We start from the raw sequence: 18,330 nt of genomic DNA, 5'->3' as shown, positions 1-18,330 counted from the left end.
CTGGCTGACTTCAAGCTCCCCATCGGTTCCCTGCATGACAGCAGCAGTTCCTACACCACGATTACTCCTGTGTGCCTCACCTGGTCCCTGGATCTCCTATTCCCGAGTCCTCGTCTTCACCTCCTCTCCTGGTTCTCCACACCTACGCCCCAGCTCCCTTGGTTGCTCTGTAAATATATATTTCCTCGTGTAAATACTCACCTGGTCGCACCGTGGATTATTGGATCCTGGTCCTGTCTCCTGGTTTTCACGCTCCTGGAACGACAACGACACGTAAGCCAATTTTTGGATTACTAAGTCTTCATTTCCAAAATCTCCTCTCAAGTCGAATTGTCGTTCACCACCCATCTCCCCTCTGTTCCCACAGTGGATCCCTCCTGATTTGAGTTCTTACCAGCTTCACCAGTACCAATAAATATAATTGTCTTTTATACCTCAGATTGTTATTGTCACTGCTTCAAACCATTCCTTTTGACAACACCCACAGACCCTAACAGTTTGTTCTGGCCAAAATATGTCAAAGAACGGTTCGAATGCTGACCAAGTCACCCTTGAGGAGAGGGTAAGGAGAAATGAAGTTCTCTTACAGGAACTAATCGCTCAACACAAGACTACACAGTCAAATCTGGAAACGGTGGGTGGAATGATTCAGTCCATCGGCAATAGAATGGGAACACTAACTCCACCCACGCCGGCCGTCTCACCACCATTAGCGCCGCCAGCGCAAAGCACCGCCCGCTCGGAACAACCCCGTGAGCCGGAGATTCGGCCGGCCACAGTTTTTGAAGGTAATCCGGAACAATTCAATGGTTTCCTCCTCCAATGTGAACTAGCATTTGCCCGTTCTCCTTCTCTGTTTCCAAACTCTGCATCCATGATCACTTATATCATTACTTCGTTGAGAGGTGTGCCTCTTGATTGGGCTCATGCCTACCTCCAGTCTCACCCTGTGGTCTCACTATCATTTAGCGACTTTATTAAGGATTTCAAGTGTGTGTTTCATGTCCCTGTCCACCAGGAGGAGACGTCCCGCCGTCTGTTGGCTATGAGGCAGGGTCAAGCTACCGTGGCTGAATACGCCATCCTTTTCTGGGTTGCGGTGGAGAAAACCAGGTGGGATGAGGTGGCACTAAAGGGAGCATTCTCTAATTCACTTTCTGATCCAATAAGGATCAACTGGCGCTTAGAGATGAGCCGGAGAAGTTGGATGATCTCATCAACTTGGCGATCAAGATTGATAATCGCCTTCGGGAAAGGCGGGGCCAAGCGGAACCGATGGCTTCCGGGTCAATTTTTCCTCTAGCGTCTTCCGCTATCAAAGAACCCACGTCACAACCAGGTACCACTCACTATGACTCCGAGCCTGAACCCATGCAGATCGGATGAACCCGACTCACGTTGCAGGAGAGGCAACGACGATTAGCAGCACGTGAATGCTTCTACTGTGGGAAGAGAGGACATTTTGTGCGATCTTGCCCAAACAAGTTAAACTCCAGCACTCACCAGCCATTCAGGGGATCCTGGTGAATGAAGCTCTTTGTGCCCCTGATTCACGTTTTTGTCTTCCTGCCAGAATTATTCTTCAGCAAAGACACTATTCCATTGAGGCCCTCATTGACTCTGGAGCAGAGAAAAACCTTATTTCTCAGGATTTGGTAGAAGAGCTTCAAATTCCTACCAGAAATCTTCCATACCCCATTCCGGTGGCTGGAGTCACCGGAAAGAACATCACTAGTATCACCCAGGAAGTAACTGAATTACCATTCATCATCTCCGGAAACCACAGAGAACTGGGTGAGTTCGTGTTTTTTCATTCTCCCTCACCGCAGTTTATTTTAGGCTACCCATGGTTGGTAAAACACAACCCCATCATTGATTGGCAGAAGAAAAGAATCGGGGTTTGGAGCGAATATAGTTTAAGGAACTGTTTAAGGTCTGCTGGTTTTCTGTCAGAGACAATAAAGGAGGTGATCTCCTCTCCACCTGATTTGTCGAAGATACCCAAGGTGTACCATGATTTAGCGCCCGTATTTTGTAAGAATAAAGCGTTATCTTTACCTCATCATCGCCCATACGACTGCTCAATTGAACTGTTGCCGGGAGCTCCTCTCCCTTCGAGTCGCCTGTATAACCTCTCTCAGAGCGAAAAAGAAACCATGCAAAATTATTTAGATGAATCATTACAATCTGGCATCATTCGCCCCTCAACGTCTCCATTAGGGGCAGGATTTTTCTTTGTAGATAAGAATGACGGTTCACTCCGCCCGTGTATTGACTACCGAGGTCTAAATGCTATAACCATAAAGAACAAATACCCACTTCCGTTAATCAACTCAGTACAAGAACAACTTCTTTCTGCCACTGTTTTTTCAAAGTTGGATTTAAGAAACACTTATCACCTTTTGAGGATCAAGGAAGGAGATGAGTGGAAAACAGCATTTAAGACCCCTTTTGGACATTTTGAATATTTAGTCATGCCATTCGGACTCACTAATGCTCCTGCAATTTTTCAGACTCCCATTAATGACATTCTCCAAGATCTGGTCAATAAATTTGTGTTTGTGTATCTAGATGACGTTCTGATTTATTCTACCGACATCCAGACCCACCGGACCCATGTTCGCACTGTATTACAACGATTGTATGAAAACCGACTTTACGTCAAAGCTGAAAAGTGTGAATTCCACATAACCTCTGTCTCTTTCCTTTCTTTTGATCTTTAACGAGGGACACTACCACACTGACCCTGAGAAGGTCCGAGCAGTACTGAAGTGGCCAACACCTACGGACAGAAAGCAACTTCAGAGATTCCTGGGGTTTGCAAACTTCTACCGTCGTTTTATCCGGAACTACAGTCAGACGGCAGCCCCCCTCACCCAACTTACATCCACGAATCACAAATTCAACTGGACCCCCGAAGCCGATCAAGCCTTCTGTGAGTTAAAGCAACGTTTTTGCTCTGCACCCATTCTCCATCATCCAGACCCCCAAAGACAGTTCATTGTTGAAGTAGATGCATCGGATATTGGTGCTGGGGCAGTACTCTCTCAAAGGGATCCTCACGATAATAAAACTCACCCATGTGCTTTCTTTTCAATACTTTCTCTCCAGCTGAACAGAACTACGACGTCGGAAACCGTGAGTTGTTGGCCATAAAACTAGCCCTTGAGGAATGGAGACACTGGTTGGAGGGGGCCAATATTCCATTTATCATTTGGACCGATCACAAGAACCTAGCATATTTACAAGACGTCAAGCGCCTTAACCCCCGTCAGGACCGGTGGGCGTTGTTCTTCACGAGATTCAGGTTCACCATCACTTATCGCCCTGGTTCCAAGAATGTTAAGCCAGATGCTTTATCTCGACAATTCTCCATTTCTGACCGAAATAAGGGAGACTCTGGGATCTTGCCACAAGCCTGTGTGGTCCGAGCTGTCACCTGGCCCATTGAACAAGAGATCAAGAAGGCCCAAGTTCAGCAACCTGATCCTGGGGGGGACCACCTGGCACCATCTTTGTCCCAAGGAGCGTCATCCACAAGGTTTTGGATGGGGTTCATTCTCATCACTTCACCTGTCATCCCGGCATCAACCGAATGATCGAATTCACCAGGAAACATTTCTGGTGGAAGACATAATCCAATGACATAAAGGAATTTTTCAAGGCCTGCTCCACATGTTCCCGAAATAAAAACAACAATCAACCACCGGCGGGTCTACTTCATCCATTACCAGTTCCAGACAGACCGTGGGCAAACATCGCCTTGGACTTCGTGACGGGTTTGCCACCTTCAGATGGGAAGTCCGTAGTCCTCACTGTTGTGGACCGATTTTCTAAAGCTGCCCACTTCATAGCACTCGCAAAACTCCCTTCGGCTTTTGAGACAGCCCAGATTCTATTACAAGAGGTTTTCAGGATTCACGGCTTACCCACAGACATTGTATCGGACAGAGGCCCACAATTCGTATCCCAATTATGGAAGGAGTTCTGTAAGTCCACCGGGGCCACTGTAAGTTTGTCTTCCGGATACCATCCACAATCAAACGGACAGTCTGAGAGGTGCAATCAGGAGTTGGAGGCCGTCCTTAGGTGCGTGTCTGAGAAGAACCCATCTGACTGGTCAAAACACCTACTTTGGGTGGAATATGCGCACAATACCCTAACCTCATCTGCTACTGGCCTGACACCCTTCGAGGTTTCCCTCGGATACACGCCCCCCCTATTTCCTCTGTTGGAAACTGAAATCCTGGTTCCATCAGTCAAGGACCACATGAACCGATGGAAGACAGTTTGGATTCAAGCTAGAGAGGCACTGACAAGGACTGCCGGACGGAACAAGGAATCGGCTGACAGACGTCGCTCCAAAGCCCCGGACTACAAGGTGGGCCAATCAGTATGGCTCTCCACCGTCTAAAGGACACCTCTCGCAAGATGGCCCCCAGGTACATTGGTCCTTACACTATCGACAAGATCATAAACCCCTCTGCAGTCAGGCTCAAGTTACCAACATCCATGAAGATCCATCCAACTTTCCACGTTTCTAATCTAAAACCAGTTTCAGTCAGCCCACTCAACCCTCCCACCAACTCCCCCCCAACCCCCCTATTGATTGACAACCAACCGGCATATAGGGTCAACCGTATCCTGGATTCAAGAAGGCGGGGTAGAGGTTTCCAGTTCCTGGTCCATTGGGAGGGTTATGGACCTGAAGACAGGTCATGGATCCCAAGATCTTTCATCCTTGACCCCAGTTTGATAGAGACATTTTTTCGAGACCATCCAGAAAAACGGATGATGTCATCGTCCTGAGACGATCGTTGGGGGGAGGTACTGTAGAGGTTGGCTCCTCTACCCCTCCCTTCTCTGTTGTTTGCTCTCCCTAATTACCTTTCCACAGCTGCTGCCCATTACCTGGACCAAGTGGGGGAGCTATTTAAGTTGGAGCTTCACTTCAGACCAGTGCCAGAACAAAGAACTACTTAGCTTCATGTTCCTGTGACCTACTGGCTGGCTGACTTCAAGCTCTCCATCGGTTCCCTGCATGACAGCAGCAGTTCCTACACCACGATTACTCCTGTGTGCCTCACCTGGTCCCTGGATCTCCTATTCCCGAGTCCTCGTCTTCACCTCCTCTCCTGGTTCTCCACACCTACGCCCCAGCTCCCTTGGTTGCTCTGTAAATATATATTTCCTCGTGTAAATACTCACCTGGTCGCACCGTGGATTATTGGATCCTGGTCCTGTCTCCTGGTTCTCACGCTCCTGGAACGACAACGACACGTAAGCCAATTTTTGGATTACTAAGTCTTCATTTCCAAAATCTCCTCTCAAGTTGAATTGTCGTTCACCACCAATCTCCCCTCTGTTCCCACAGTGGATCCCTCCTGATTTGAGTTCTTACCAGCTTCACCAGTACCAATAAATATAATTGTCTTTTATACCTCAGATTGTTTTTGTCACTGCTTCAAACCGTTCGCTTTTGACAACACCCACAGACCCTAATAGTAACTCTAAAGAGGCTTCAGAGGTCCAAGCTGGTATACAGTGGTGCTTGAAAGTTTGTGAACCCTTTACAATTTTCTTTTCTCCTACATAAAAAATGACCTAAAACATAATCGAATGTTCAAACATCCAACCAATCAATCAATCAACCTTTATTTAGACAGGTAAATCCCATTGAGCCTCGAGGACTCATTTAGACCTGATTTCAACAAAGAAAGATGACAACAATGGACAACAGCAACAACAATAAACAATTATAAAAAGTCATACTGCAGGTATTTTTTTAACAAATAGGATGGCTAAAAGGAGAAAGGTAACAAAACAAAAACAAACAAAAAAAAAAACAGCTAGATTCCAAGACAAATGTAGAAAACTAAAAACAGGAACATGTCAGCATTGGACCCTGCCAGGTGTCCAACAGATTCTTAAAGACACTTAGAGAGGTCAAGGTCGAGAGCTTCAAATCTTTTTGTAAGATATTCCAGGAAACAGGAGCGGAATAGGAGAAGGCCCTTTTGCCTAGTTCAGTCCTCATTGAGGGAATACTGCAGGTAATAATGTCCTGAGAGCACACTCCGTAGCTGCACTCACGCAGAGACATGTAGGAGGAGATGTATGAAGGCAACAGACCAAGAAGTGATTTAAAGATGAAAATATACCAGTGAGAGAGTCTGCGTGAAGTTAATGATGTCCAGTTAACCAGTGAATATAGTGTGCAGTGGTGGGTACGATAATCACAGCCAGTTATGAATCTTAGTGCACCATGATAGACAGCATCCAACATCTGCAGGGTTCTTGTAGGAGCGTTCATGTAAATGATGTCACCATAATCAATTGAGGGAAGGAAAGTCACAGATACAAGGCGTTTTCTAGCATTCAAGGTTAGACAGGATTTGTTTCTGAAAAAGAAACCCAGTTTAACTTTCAGTTTCTTTATCAAGTTTTCCACATAGAGCTTAAAAGAGAGATGTGAGTCGACCAAGATACCCAAATATTTATAGGAATCAACAAACTCATTGGGGACACCATTTGAGGATAAAATCGGAGGAAGAACTGCTGGGACCAACTTCCTATTTGAAAAAAGCATCCCTTTGGTTTTGTCGGCATTTAGGACAAGTTTGAGGCGAAACAAATCAGTCTGGATGATGTTGAATGCAGATTTCAAAAGCTGGAAAGCCTTAGCAACAGTTTTAGCTCGACAATAAACAACTGTGTCATCAGCATAGAAATGTATGGATGCATTAGGGATGTTTTTACCTACATTATGTATGTAGATTGTAAAGAGGGTGGGTCCTAAGACTGAGCCTTGTGGTACACCATTGTTGATTGTTAAATAACTGGAGGAAGTACCATTATGTTGAATACATTGCCTCCGGTCTGAAAGATAGTTAGAGAACCAACCAATGGTGTGATCTGAGAAACCGATTTCTGAGAGTTTATGACACAAGATGTTATGATCCACAGTGTCAAAAGCTTTAGACAGGTCTAAGAAAAGTGCAGCACAATAATCCTTAGCATCCAGTGCTTCAACAACATCATTAAGAACCTTCAGTGAAGCAGTGGTTGTGCTGTATTTTTTCCTGAAACCAGATTGATGTTGAGGTAAGATGTTAAATGAGTCCAGGTAATTTTTGATTTGAGAGTTTTTCAGTTTTTCTAGAACCTTGGCTAAAATGCAGAGTTTAGAGATTGGTTGATAGTTGTTCAGTGAGGTGGGGTGACCTCCCTTCAGCAAAGGAAGAACAAAGGCTGTTTTCCAAGTGTCTGGGATGGAGTTTTGTCTTATGGAGAGATTGAATATGTGGGTCACAGGGACTGTGATGATATGAGCAGCCAGCCTTAAAAAATAAGGTGGAAGTTCATCTGGACATGCAGATTTTTTAGGGTCAAGATCTTTTAACAGTTTATTGACCTCACTGACTGAGAATGGAGAAAAAGAGAAGCTGTGATTAACTGAGGATTGACTTGTAGGAGGGATTTGATTTGTAGAAGTTTGGTTATTAGGGGAAGTGGCTGATCTTCCATTAGTAACTGTATCAAATAAATAACCAGAAGCAACAAAAAGTTTATTGAAACAGTTCAGGATCTCGTGCTTATTTGACACAGGAACAGAGTTAACGAGAAGTTGTGATGGGAGGTCAGATGATTGGGGGGTGCCTGAGAGAGATTTGATGGTTTTCCAGAATCTGTTAGGGTCATTTAGATTTTTGGAGGTCTGAGATAAGAAATAGTTGCGTTTTGCTGCTTTGACAGCAGTTGTGCATTTATTCCTAATCTGTCGAAAACTCAACCAATCAGTGTCTGAGTCAGATTTTCTCGCTGTGGCCCAAAGATGATCTCTCCTGTGCAGGAGGTCAGCCAGCTCTGGAGTAAACCAGGGGCTGTCTCGTCCCTTTATTCTGAACTGACGAAAAGGAGCATGTATGTTCAGAAAATAAATGAAACTATTATGAAAATAGTTCCAAGCGGAGTTCACGTCATCAGTTAACAGAATCAGTCAAAGTGAGACAGATCCCAGAGGAATGACTGTTCACAAAAACGTTTCAGATCCCTTTTTTGAATTAATCTGGGCTTAGAAGGTGGAAGTTTAATATCTCTCAAAGCAACTGTCACACAATGATCGCTCAAAAGATCAGCGAATACACCTGTACCAGGGAATTTGTGAGGCATATTAGTTAGAAACAGGTCTAAGATGGAGGATTTTTCAGGACGGTTTTTATTTAATCTAGTGGGAGAGTTGATCAGTTGGGTAAGATTAAGAGACAAGCAACATTCCTTGAATTTATCACAGAGGGGGGTCGACTTACACCAATCAATGTTGAGGTCTCCAGCCAAAAGGATCTCTTTGAATTTTAAATTACCAAGAAATTCCATCATGGCAGTCAATGCCTCAGGTGATGCTGTGGGGGGGCGGTAGCAGCAGACTACAGTTAAAATCTGGCCTCCATTCAAGGTGATGTTTACAGATAAGGCTTCAAACTGGTTTGGAATTGTTTTAGAAGACACAAGACTAGAAACCAGAGAATCTCTAATGTAAATAATGACTCCATCCCCCCTTTTTTGACGATCACAGCGGTAGATGTTAAATCCATTGATTGCCACGTCATTATTCATTACAGATTTGTTGAGCCAGGATTCAGAAATAAAGATAACATCTGCCCCAGAAGAACTGACCAGAATTTTCAAAGCATCCAGTTTTCCCAGAAGGCTACGAGCGTTTACATGCATAAAATGAAGCCCAGACACGTTCTTAAAGTCATTTGGTGCGCTGTAATTAGTGGGGGGTCCAAGGTTGGGCTGAATCCCTGAGAGCAGTAACAACATTATTATCAGACATTTTCTTGAGTTTTTTGTGACTGATGTGTAATTACAGGAGTTAACAGTGTGACAAATAGCCCCCATAATCGAACCATGAGAAAAGTTAATAAAGACGCGATCATTCAGAACCCAAAAACAATGAAAGTTACAGTGATGGACAGATTCAGGTGTATTAACAAGATTTAGTGACTCCAGATAGTCTGAGAACTGAAAATAGTGACAGTAATATGAATGATGCAGAAAAGTTTCAGACCATAAAACGTCACAGTTCAAATGGGCAAAAAAAAAAACGACGAGTTGGCCCAACTGCAGTTTGAGTTGGGCTGAGGGGGGCTCCGGCCCCCCAGTGAAGATGGATGGATGCTCTCATGGGAAACAGAAGCTGGGTCCAAAATCAACAGGCCGAAACAGAAACAGATAATTCGCAGCAAATAGCACAGCGAGCTGCCAGAAAATCCTCCTGAAGTGAAAGGCATGGTCCAAGCTCGTTTTAGGTCAACAAGGGCCAACAGCGTGATCCAGAATAAAATTAATTATTATCAGGTGAGTTTGGATGGAGGCCTGCAGCAACTCCGATACAAACTCCGAACTTCTCTCGAGCACCACGCAGCCCTGCTCCTTCACGCTGCTCCTCCGCTTCTCAGCACGTCACCTCCGCACCCGACAGCACGGGGCACCCTGGTGAAAAGCGAGACTGACCGGAGAGGCTGAGGCTGAAGTCGGCAACTGGTCCGGTCCGATTCTGCTCCAGTTCGGCTCCGGCGCTCCAAGCATAAGAGACGAAGAGGCTGAAGATATCCCTGGCCAGGTTCTGCTCCGGTCTGGCGGCCCAGTCCGGCGGCGCGTTTCTGCTCCGGTCCGGCGGCGCTTCAAAGAACCGGAGCGTCTCCTCCAGGTGAACACAACGACTCCACGGAGGTGGATCGTCCTTCGGTGAAAGTAACGGGCTGCTCACTGAAGCTGAGACCGGCTCTGTTGAAGACTAAATCCCCACAGCCACCTCGGTTCGGTTCTGGTCCAATTCGAGGGACACAGGTACACTTCCCCCACACCTATGAAGACACCACGAGGGCCAGTCCAGCAGAAAACCAGCAAAATACCACCCGGCGATATTTGTCGGAACCAGGTAGAACCACAAAGGTCCAGATAAGAGTTTGTTGAGGTCCAGAGAGAGAGAGAAAAAACACCGGACCTTGGTGCGTCGACTCCCCAGCAACCAACAACCAAGATATACCAAGAGATACCAAGACAACCAAGATAGATCAACCAAAGTAGATCAACCAAATTAAGCAAGAGACAAAAATATTATACTTGGTCATTTATATATTGAAGAAAATGATCGAGTATTACATATTGTCCGTTCCAAAACATGATCTTTATTCTTCTTGAACATTCTTTGGTAGAACCACTTGTGTGTTTAGGGTCATTGTGCATGACCCACCTTCTCTTAGATTCAGTTCATGGACAGATGTTCTAACATCTTCCTTTAGAATTCTCCGATATAATTCAGAATTCATTGTTCCATCAATGATGACAAGTCGTCCTGTTCCAGATGCAGCAAAAAAGGCCCAAACCATGATACTACCTCCACCATGTTTCACAGAAGGGATCAGGTTCTTCTGCAGGAATGCAGTTTTCTTTCTCCAAACATAACTCTTTTCATTTAAACCAAAAAGTTTATTTTGGTCTCATCCATCCACAAAACATTCTTCCAACAGTCTTCTGTCTTGTCCACGTGATCTTTATCAAACTGCAGATGAGCAGCCATGTTGTTTTTGGAGAGCAGTGTCTTTCTCCTTCAACCCTGCCATGAACCATTGTTGGTCAGAGTTCTCCTGATGGTGGACTCATGAACATCAACATTAGTCAATGTGAGAGAGACATTCAGTTGTTAGAAGTTACCCTGAGGTCCTTTGTGACCTCACAGACTATTCCACACCTTGGAGTGATATTTGTTGGCCCACCACTCCTGGGGAGGGTAACAATGGTCATGAAATTCCTCCATTTGTTCACAATCTGTGTGAATGTGGATTGGTGGAGTCCAAACTCTTTACAGATGTTTTGTAACCTTCTCCAGCCTGATGAGCGTCAACAACTCTTTTTCTGAGCTCCTCAGAAATCTCCTTTGTTCCTCCATGATCCACTTTCACCAACATGTTGTGAAGAGCAGACTTTGATAGAACCTGTTCTTTAAATCAAACAGGGTGTCCACTCACACCTGATCATCATCCACTGACTGAAAACACCTCACTGTAATATCACCTTCAGATTAACTGATAATCCTAGAGGTTCACATACTTTTACCATCACAAATATGTAATACTGAATTCCTCAATAAATACCATACCATCCATCCATCCATTATCTTTACCCGTTTGTTCCATTTTGGGTCACGGGGGTCGCTGGTGCCCATGTCCAGCAATCACTGTGCGAGGGGCGGGGTACACCCTGGATGGGTCGCAAGTCCATCGCAGGGCCACATAGAGACAAACGAGACAAACAACCATTCACTCTCTCACTCACACCTAGGGACAATTTAGAGTTACCAATCAGCCTCACATGCATGTTTTTGGTCTGTGGGAGGAAACCGGAGTACCCGGAGAAAACCCACGCATGCACGGAGAGAACATGCAAACTCCACCCAGAAAGGCCCCTGGACCGGGGTTTGAACCAGGGACCTGCTCGCTGAGAGGCAGCAGCTCTACCAGTTGCGCCACCGTGCTGCCCTAAATACCATACCATACCACTTTATTTATAAAGCACTTAAAACAGCTACAAGGCCAACCAAAGTGCCGTACAGACAAAACAACAGGTAACACACCAAGCAAAATACAAAATGAAGTAAATCAGAATATAGAAATAAAAACGATGCAGATAATGACGACAAACCAGTGTGGAGCATACAGGATCAAAACACAGATCATCTGGTGTTAAAAGCTACTGAATAGTAGTGAGTTTTTAAATGGGACTTGAAAACCGAGAGGGAGGGGGCCTGTCTGACAAACAGAGGTGACTTGTTCCAGAGTCTTGGTCCTGCTACAGAGAAGGCCCTGTCACCTCTGCACTTAAGACAAGCTCCTGGAACTGTGAGGAGCAACTGGTCCGCTGACCTCAGGGAACGCGGTGGGACATACGGTTGTAGCAGATCATAGAGGTGGGGGGGTGGGGGGGGAACTGTTCAGCGATATGTAGACATACAAGAGTATTTTGAACTGGATTCGAAAGTGAACCGGTAACCAGTGCAGTGAGGCCAAAACTGGTGTAATGTGCTCTCTTTTGCCTGTACTGGTTAAAAATCGTGCTGCTGCATTCTGGACCAGTTGTAGTCATGCAGTGGAGGTCTGACTGATACCAAACAGGAGCGAATTGCAGTAATCAAGCCTAGAAGTAATGAATGCATGTATTACTGTCTCCAGGTTATTTTTGGACAATATATATGGGCTTCAGTTTAGACAGCCGCCTCAGTTGGAAGAAGCATGATTTAACAATCATGTTTACATGATTATTATAATAATAAGTAAGTAAGTAAAATAATAAATAAAAGATCAAGTTTAATATTTTGTCTCATTTGTTTAACTGGGTTCTCTTTATCTACTTTTAGGACTTGTGTGGGAATCTGATGATGTTTTAGGTCACATTGATGCAGAAATACAGAAAATTATAAAAAGTTCACAAACTTTCAAGCACCACTTTACATTTGCTTGCATTCATCCTCACACTCTTCCTGTTGATTCTAGGGAAGAAGTTTGTACTCTTCTTGTTACACACACTATAGCAGCACCACCATTACAAGTCTTGCTGAAGGTTCTTGAAGGTTGCTGTTAACTCTGCTCTGTTGTGCCCTTTCTAGTTGCTCTGAACTTCCAGACACCTGGTGAGCAGATGGACTTAAACCATGGCAGATTCCTGCAAAATGGTTTGTGTGGATATGTCCTAAAGCCTAATTTCATGTGTCAGCCTGACACCACCTTCAGCCCAGATAATGTTGGAGGAGGTCCTGGCCACAACCCAGTCCTGCTCACTGTTCAGGTAAGACTAGCATCTTCAGACTGATTCATCTCTTTAGTGCATAAACAGATCTGTAAGGTTCTGACTTGAACTTCTGGGCAACACAGTGGCTCAGTTGGTAGAGCTGTTGTCTCTCAGTGAGAAAGTCGCCAGATCGAACCGCGGTAAAGTTAGTTTTATGTTGGACGTTGGATATTTGAGCTCTTTCTGGGTGGAGTTTGCATGTTCTCTCCTCCGTGCACACATAGGTTTTCCGGGTACTCCCGTTTCCTCCCACAGACCAAAAACATGCATGTTAGGCTAATTGTCTGTGATTGTCAAAAGCCAGGGAATACAAGAGAGTTTTTAGACAAGATTTAAAAACAGTAAGAGATAGAGTCTGTCTGGCATGTAGTGGTAACTCATTCCAGTTTTGGACCTGCAACAGAGAAGGTTCTGTCACCTCTGAGATTAAAACAAGTGCCTGGAACCAATAAAAACATCTGATCTGAACTCAGAGATCGCAGTGGGACATATGGCTGCAGCAGATCAGTGAGATAGGTGGGGACAGAACTGTTCAGAGATTTAAAAACATACAGAAGGATTTTAAAATGAATTTGAAAGTGAACCGGGAGCCAGTGAAGGGAAGCCAAAATCTGAGAATTATGCTCTATTTTTTTAACCTGGTAAAGACCAGTTAAAAATCAGGCTGTAGCTTTTAGAACCAGTTGCTCACGTGCAAATGGAGTTCCGACTGATTCCAAAGAAGCCCACTGCAGCAATTAAGCCTGGTGTAGCATTATATTAATAGGTATTAGACTATAAATGGATAATTAGGTCATTATGAATTTTACATAGGGGGTGTGGTTGGGAGGAATGGCCCCCCTGATCTGAACCCGAGTGGTGTTCTGTTGTTGGACTTCTGTGCTCGTCATGGATTGTCAATAACGAACACCTTGTTCAAGCATAAGGGTGTCCATATTGCTCTTGGCACCAGGACACCCTAGGCCGCAGTTCGATGATCGACTTTGTCATCGTCTCATCTGATCTGCGGCCACATGTCTTGGACACTCGGGTGAAGAGAGGGGCGGAGCTGTCCACTGATCACTACCTGGTGGTGAGTTGGCTTCGATGGTGGGGGAGGATGCCGGTCAGACCTGGCAGACCCAAACGTATTGTGAGGGTATGCTGGGAACGTCTGGCAGAGTCTCCTGTGAGACGGAGTTTTAACTCCCACCTCCGGGAGAACTTCGAACATGTTCCGGGGGAGGTGGGGTACATTGAGTCTGAGTGGACCATGTTTCATGCCTCTATTGTCGAGGCAGCTTACCGGAGCCGCAAGGTTGTCGTGCCTGTTGTGGCGGCAACCCTCGAACCCGATGGTGGACACCGTCGGTGAGGGATGCTGTCAGGCTGAAGAAGGAGTCCTATCGGGCCTTTTTGGCCTGTGGAACCCCGGAAGCAGCTGATGGGTACTGGCAGTCCAAGCGACATGCGGCTTGGGTGGTCGCTGAGGCAAAAACTCGGGCATGGGAGGAGTTCGGAGAGGTCATGGAGAATGACTTCCGCACGGCTTCTAGGCGATTTTGGACCACCATCCGGTATCTCAGTGGGGGAAAGAGGTATGCCACCAACACTGTTTATAGTGGGAGTGGTATGCTGCTGACCTCAACTCGGTGGGCGGAATACTTTGAAGACCTCCTCAATCCCACCGGCACGTATTCCACTGAGGAAACGGAGCCTGGGGACTCTGCGTCGGGCCCTCCAATCTCTGGTGCTGAGGTCACCGAGGTGGTTAAAAAGCTCCTCGGTGGCAGGGCCCCAGGGGTGGATGAGATTCGCCTGGAGTTCCTTAAGGCTCTGGATGTTGCAGGGTTGTGTTGGCTTACGCGACTCTGCAATATTGCGTGGACATCGGGGGAAGTTCCTCTGGATTGGCAGACCGGGGTGGTGGTCTCCCTATTCAAAAAGGGGGAACGTAGAGTGTGTTCCAACTACAGGGGAATCACGCTCATAAGCCTCCCTGGTAAGGTCAATTTGGGGGTTCTGGAGAGGAGGGTCCATCAGATAGTCGAACCTCGGATTCAGGAGGAGCAGTGCGGTTTTCGTCCTGGCCGTGGAACACTGGACCAGCTCTACACTCTCAGCAGGGTCCTGGAGGGTGCGTGGGAGTTTGCCCAATCAGTCTACATGTGCTTTGTGGACTTGGAGAAGGCGTTCGACCGCGTCCCTCTGGGAACCCTGTGGGAACCCTGTGGGGGGTACTCTGGGAGTATGGGTTACCGGGCCCTTTGATACAGGCTGTTAGGTCCCTGTATGACCGGTGTCAGAGCCTGGTCCGCATCGCCAGCAGTAAGTCAGGCTTGTTCCCGTTGAGAGTTGGACACTGCCAAGGTCGCCCTTTGTCACCAATTTTGTTCATAACTTTTATGGACAGAATTTCTAGGCGCAGCCAAGGTGTTGAGGGGATCCGTTTTGGTGGCCTTAGGATTGCGTCTCTGCTTTTTGCAGATGATGTGGTCTTATTGGCTTCATCAAATCATGATCTACAGCTTTTGCTGGAGGGGTTTGTAGCCGAACGCGACACGGCCGGGATGAAGATCAGTTCCTCCAAATCCGAGGCCATGGTCTTGAGCCGGAAAAGGGTAGAGTGCCCTCTCCGAGTCAGGGAGGTGGTCCTACCCCAAGTGGAGGAGTTCAATTATCTTGGGTTCTTGTTCACGAATGAGGGAAAAATGGAGCGTGAGATCGATAGGCGGATAGGTGCAGCGTCTGCAGTGAAGCAGGCAGAGTCAAAAGGCAAAGCTCTCAATTTACTGATCGATCTACGTTCCTACCCTCATCTACGGTCACAAGCTTTGGGTTGTGACCGAAAGAATGAGATCTCGGATACAAGCGGCCAAAATGAGTTTTCTTCGCAGGGTGTCTGGACTCTCCCTTAGAGATAGGGTGAGAAGCTCGATCATCCGGGAGGGACTCAGAGTAGAGCCGCTGCTTCTCCACGTCGAGAGGAGCCAGTTGAGGTGGCTTGGGCATCTGTTTAGGATGCATCCTGGACGCCTCCCTGGTGAGGTGTTCTGGACACGTCCCACCGGGAGGAGGCCCAGAGGAAGACCCAGGACACGCTGGAGGGACTATGTTTCTCGGCTGGCCTGGGAATGCCTCGGGATTTCCCCGGAAGAGCTGGCCCAAGTGGCTAGGGAGAGGGCCTCCCTACTTAGCTGCTACCCCTGTGACCCGACCCCGGATAAGCTGAAGAAAATGGATGGATGGATGGATTTTACCGTTTATCTCCTTGGGACACCACCCTCTTTTTTTTGAGAGACTTATAAATGTAATTAGTCTGAAATAAATCAACCCCAAACAAGAATTCTTTTTTTATAATTAATCACAATTATTTTAAAACATGCACAATTGAGTTGGTCCATCCATCCATCCATTATCTTTAACCGCTTCTTCCTTTTCGAGTCACGGGGGTCACTGGTGCCCATATCCAGCAGTCACTGTGTGAGAGGCGGGGGATATTCTGGGCAGGTTTCCAGTCCATCTCAGAGCCAACTGAGTTGAATTTGACATTTGAGGTGGCTCCTCAGATTGAAGAAGTCCTTTGGATGAAGGATGAAACGTCTCAGCAACAAAAGAACCCGTCCAGATGACCTGACTAAACATTATAGGATTTAAACCTGGATTACTGAGCATGGATTTTGTTGTTTTGAACCAGTTTGACATGACTGTTGATGAGGAAGAGGGCCGGCAACGGAGGAGGGGGCGTGCCAAAGACACCATCTTAGCACCAACATAACTGGTTTGTTCCACTTTGGCGTAAGCTGTTTGGGGGAAGAATCAGTTTTGTGTTGTGTGTTTCCTTGACTGATGAAGCCTTCTGGATGGAAGGTGAAACGTTTCAGCACACAAAAAAGAAATTGTCCAGATGACCTGACTGAAAAATGTTGGAGTGTGTCTTGTTTTAACTTCAGACTGGGTGTATATTATGAAAGTTTTCATCCAGTCACAGCAACCGTATTCAAAATAAAGGCGTGAACTTTTCCTAACGATCAGTCAAATTCATTCAACCTTTATTTAGACAGGTAAATCCCATTGAAAACCAGCTGATCACATGCTCAAGAAGGACCATCAGCCTAACAATGGATCATTAGCACACTGGTCCTTCTTGAGCATGTGATCAGCTGGTTTTGGTTGTCAGCAGCAAAACTGGTTGATCCACTCTGAGAAGGTGCTATTTAAGAGACTGAGCTGAATACAGCACCTCAGACTGAGGAAGTCTCTCGGACGAGAGACGAAACGTTTCTACATTTTTTGTTGTTTTGCTTTGTTTTGTTTTTTTTTAATGTCCAGAGGACCAGATTTAACTTTTTTAGATTTTTCTACCTGGATTATTGAGCATGCATCAGGATATCTTGAGTTACATTACTGATATATAAAGAAAAATTTGCTTTCATTGCACAAAGTAATGAGTGAAAGACACTTTTCATTGTGAAAGACTTTTCATTGTGAGAGAACTTATAAGCATTTTAAAATGTGGGATCATTAACAGACCTTTAAACATAAAGAAACTTTAGTTTGTGTATGATTTAGAATGAGCTTGTTGTCAGCTGAAAAGAGAAAGAAAACACAAAATGATCACAGCATTTTTAAGGGTCAACTTTCTTAAGGAAGATCAGCAGGCATGATTTAAACAAAATGTGTTAGTTAAATAAAGAGAAATGAGATATTTGTTTGCTGGGCACTTGAGCGTGCTGTTGAATCGTTCTTTCTGGTCTGACAAAACTGAGTCCAATAAAGTTTTAGCTTTAAAGAAAGTGCTCTTGTTGTCATCATTGTATGTTTCGTACAATGATGAAATATGTGCTCTGCATTGAACCCAGCTACACCCAGGAGGAGCAGCTATTTATCTCCTCCCACATGTCACATCATCAGTGCAGCTACAGCGTGCGCTCTCAGGACATAATTACCTGCAGTGTCACCTCAGACCGAACTTGGCAAAAGGGTCTTCTCTTACTCTGCTCCTGTTTCCTGGAACACCTTACAAAAAGATCTGAACTTGTTGACTTAACCTTTCTAGGAGATTTTAAACATCTGCTAAGTTCATGGCAAAAACCAACACAGACACGGGGGAGGCTGTGGCTGAGTGGTTAGAGCAGTCGTCCTACAATGTGAGAGTTGGGGGTTCGAATCCACCAGCAGTCACATGCTGAAGTGTCCCTGGGCAAGACACTGAACCCCCCATAGCCTCTCATCAGTGGCGCAAAAAGCGGGTATGCAGCGTATGCAACGCATAGGGGCGCTGCACTGCAGGGGGCGTCAAAACCCTCTGTAGAAAAAATGTTTTTCTAGTAGGCATTTTCTAAATGATCAATAACAGGGGAACAGCACTGATTAGGCGCCCCTCTGCTCCTTCACCTCCCCTCTGCTCCTTCACCTCCCCTCTGCTGCTTCACCTCCCCTCTGCTCCTTCACCTCCCCTCCTATCGCTCTCCCTTCCCACACAGGTGGCTGTGAACA

At 45.8% G+C, this 18,330-nt stretch overlaps 1 protein-coding gene across 1 annotated transcript in view; it reads left to right on the top strand.

Annotated features, from left to right (window-relative positions):
- Positions 1-18,330, top strand: part of LOC119423672 (1-phosphatidylinositol 4,5-bisphosphate phosphodiesterase delta-3-A) — a gene marked incomplete in the record, with an annotated part of 94,779 nt that overhangs the window by 73,220 nt on the left and 3,229 nt on the right. The window contains 1 exon segment of the mRNA XM_037691077.1: positions 12,671-12,849. Within this exon segment, the coding sequence (XP_037547005.1) occupies positions 12,671-12,849 (179 nt within the window).

The sequence above is a fragment of the Nematolebias whitei genome, chromosome 17 (genome assembly GCF_014905685.2).
Source record: "Nematolebias whitei isolate Nwh7 chromosome 17, NemWhi1, whole genome shotgun sequence".
Taxonomy (NCBI): domain Eukaryota; kingdom Metazoa; phylum Chordata; class Actinopteri; order Cyprinodontiformes; family Rivulidae; genus Nematolebias; species Nematolebias whitei.
The sequence above is the reverse complement of the archived record's forward strand: the minus strand, read 5'-3'. Positions and strand labels throughout refer to the sequence as shown.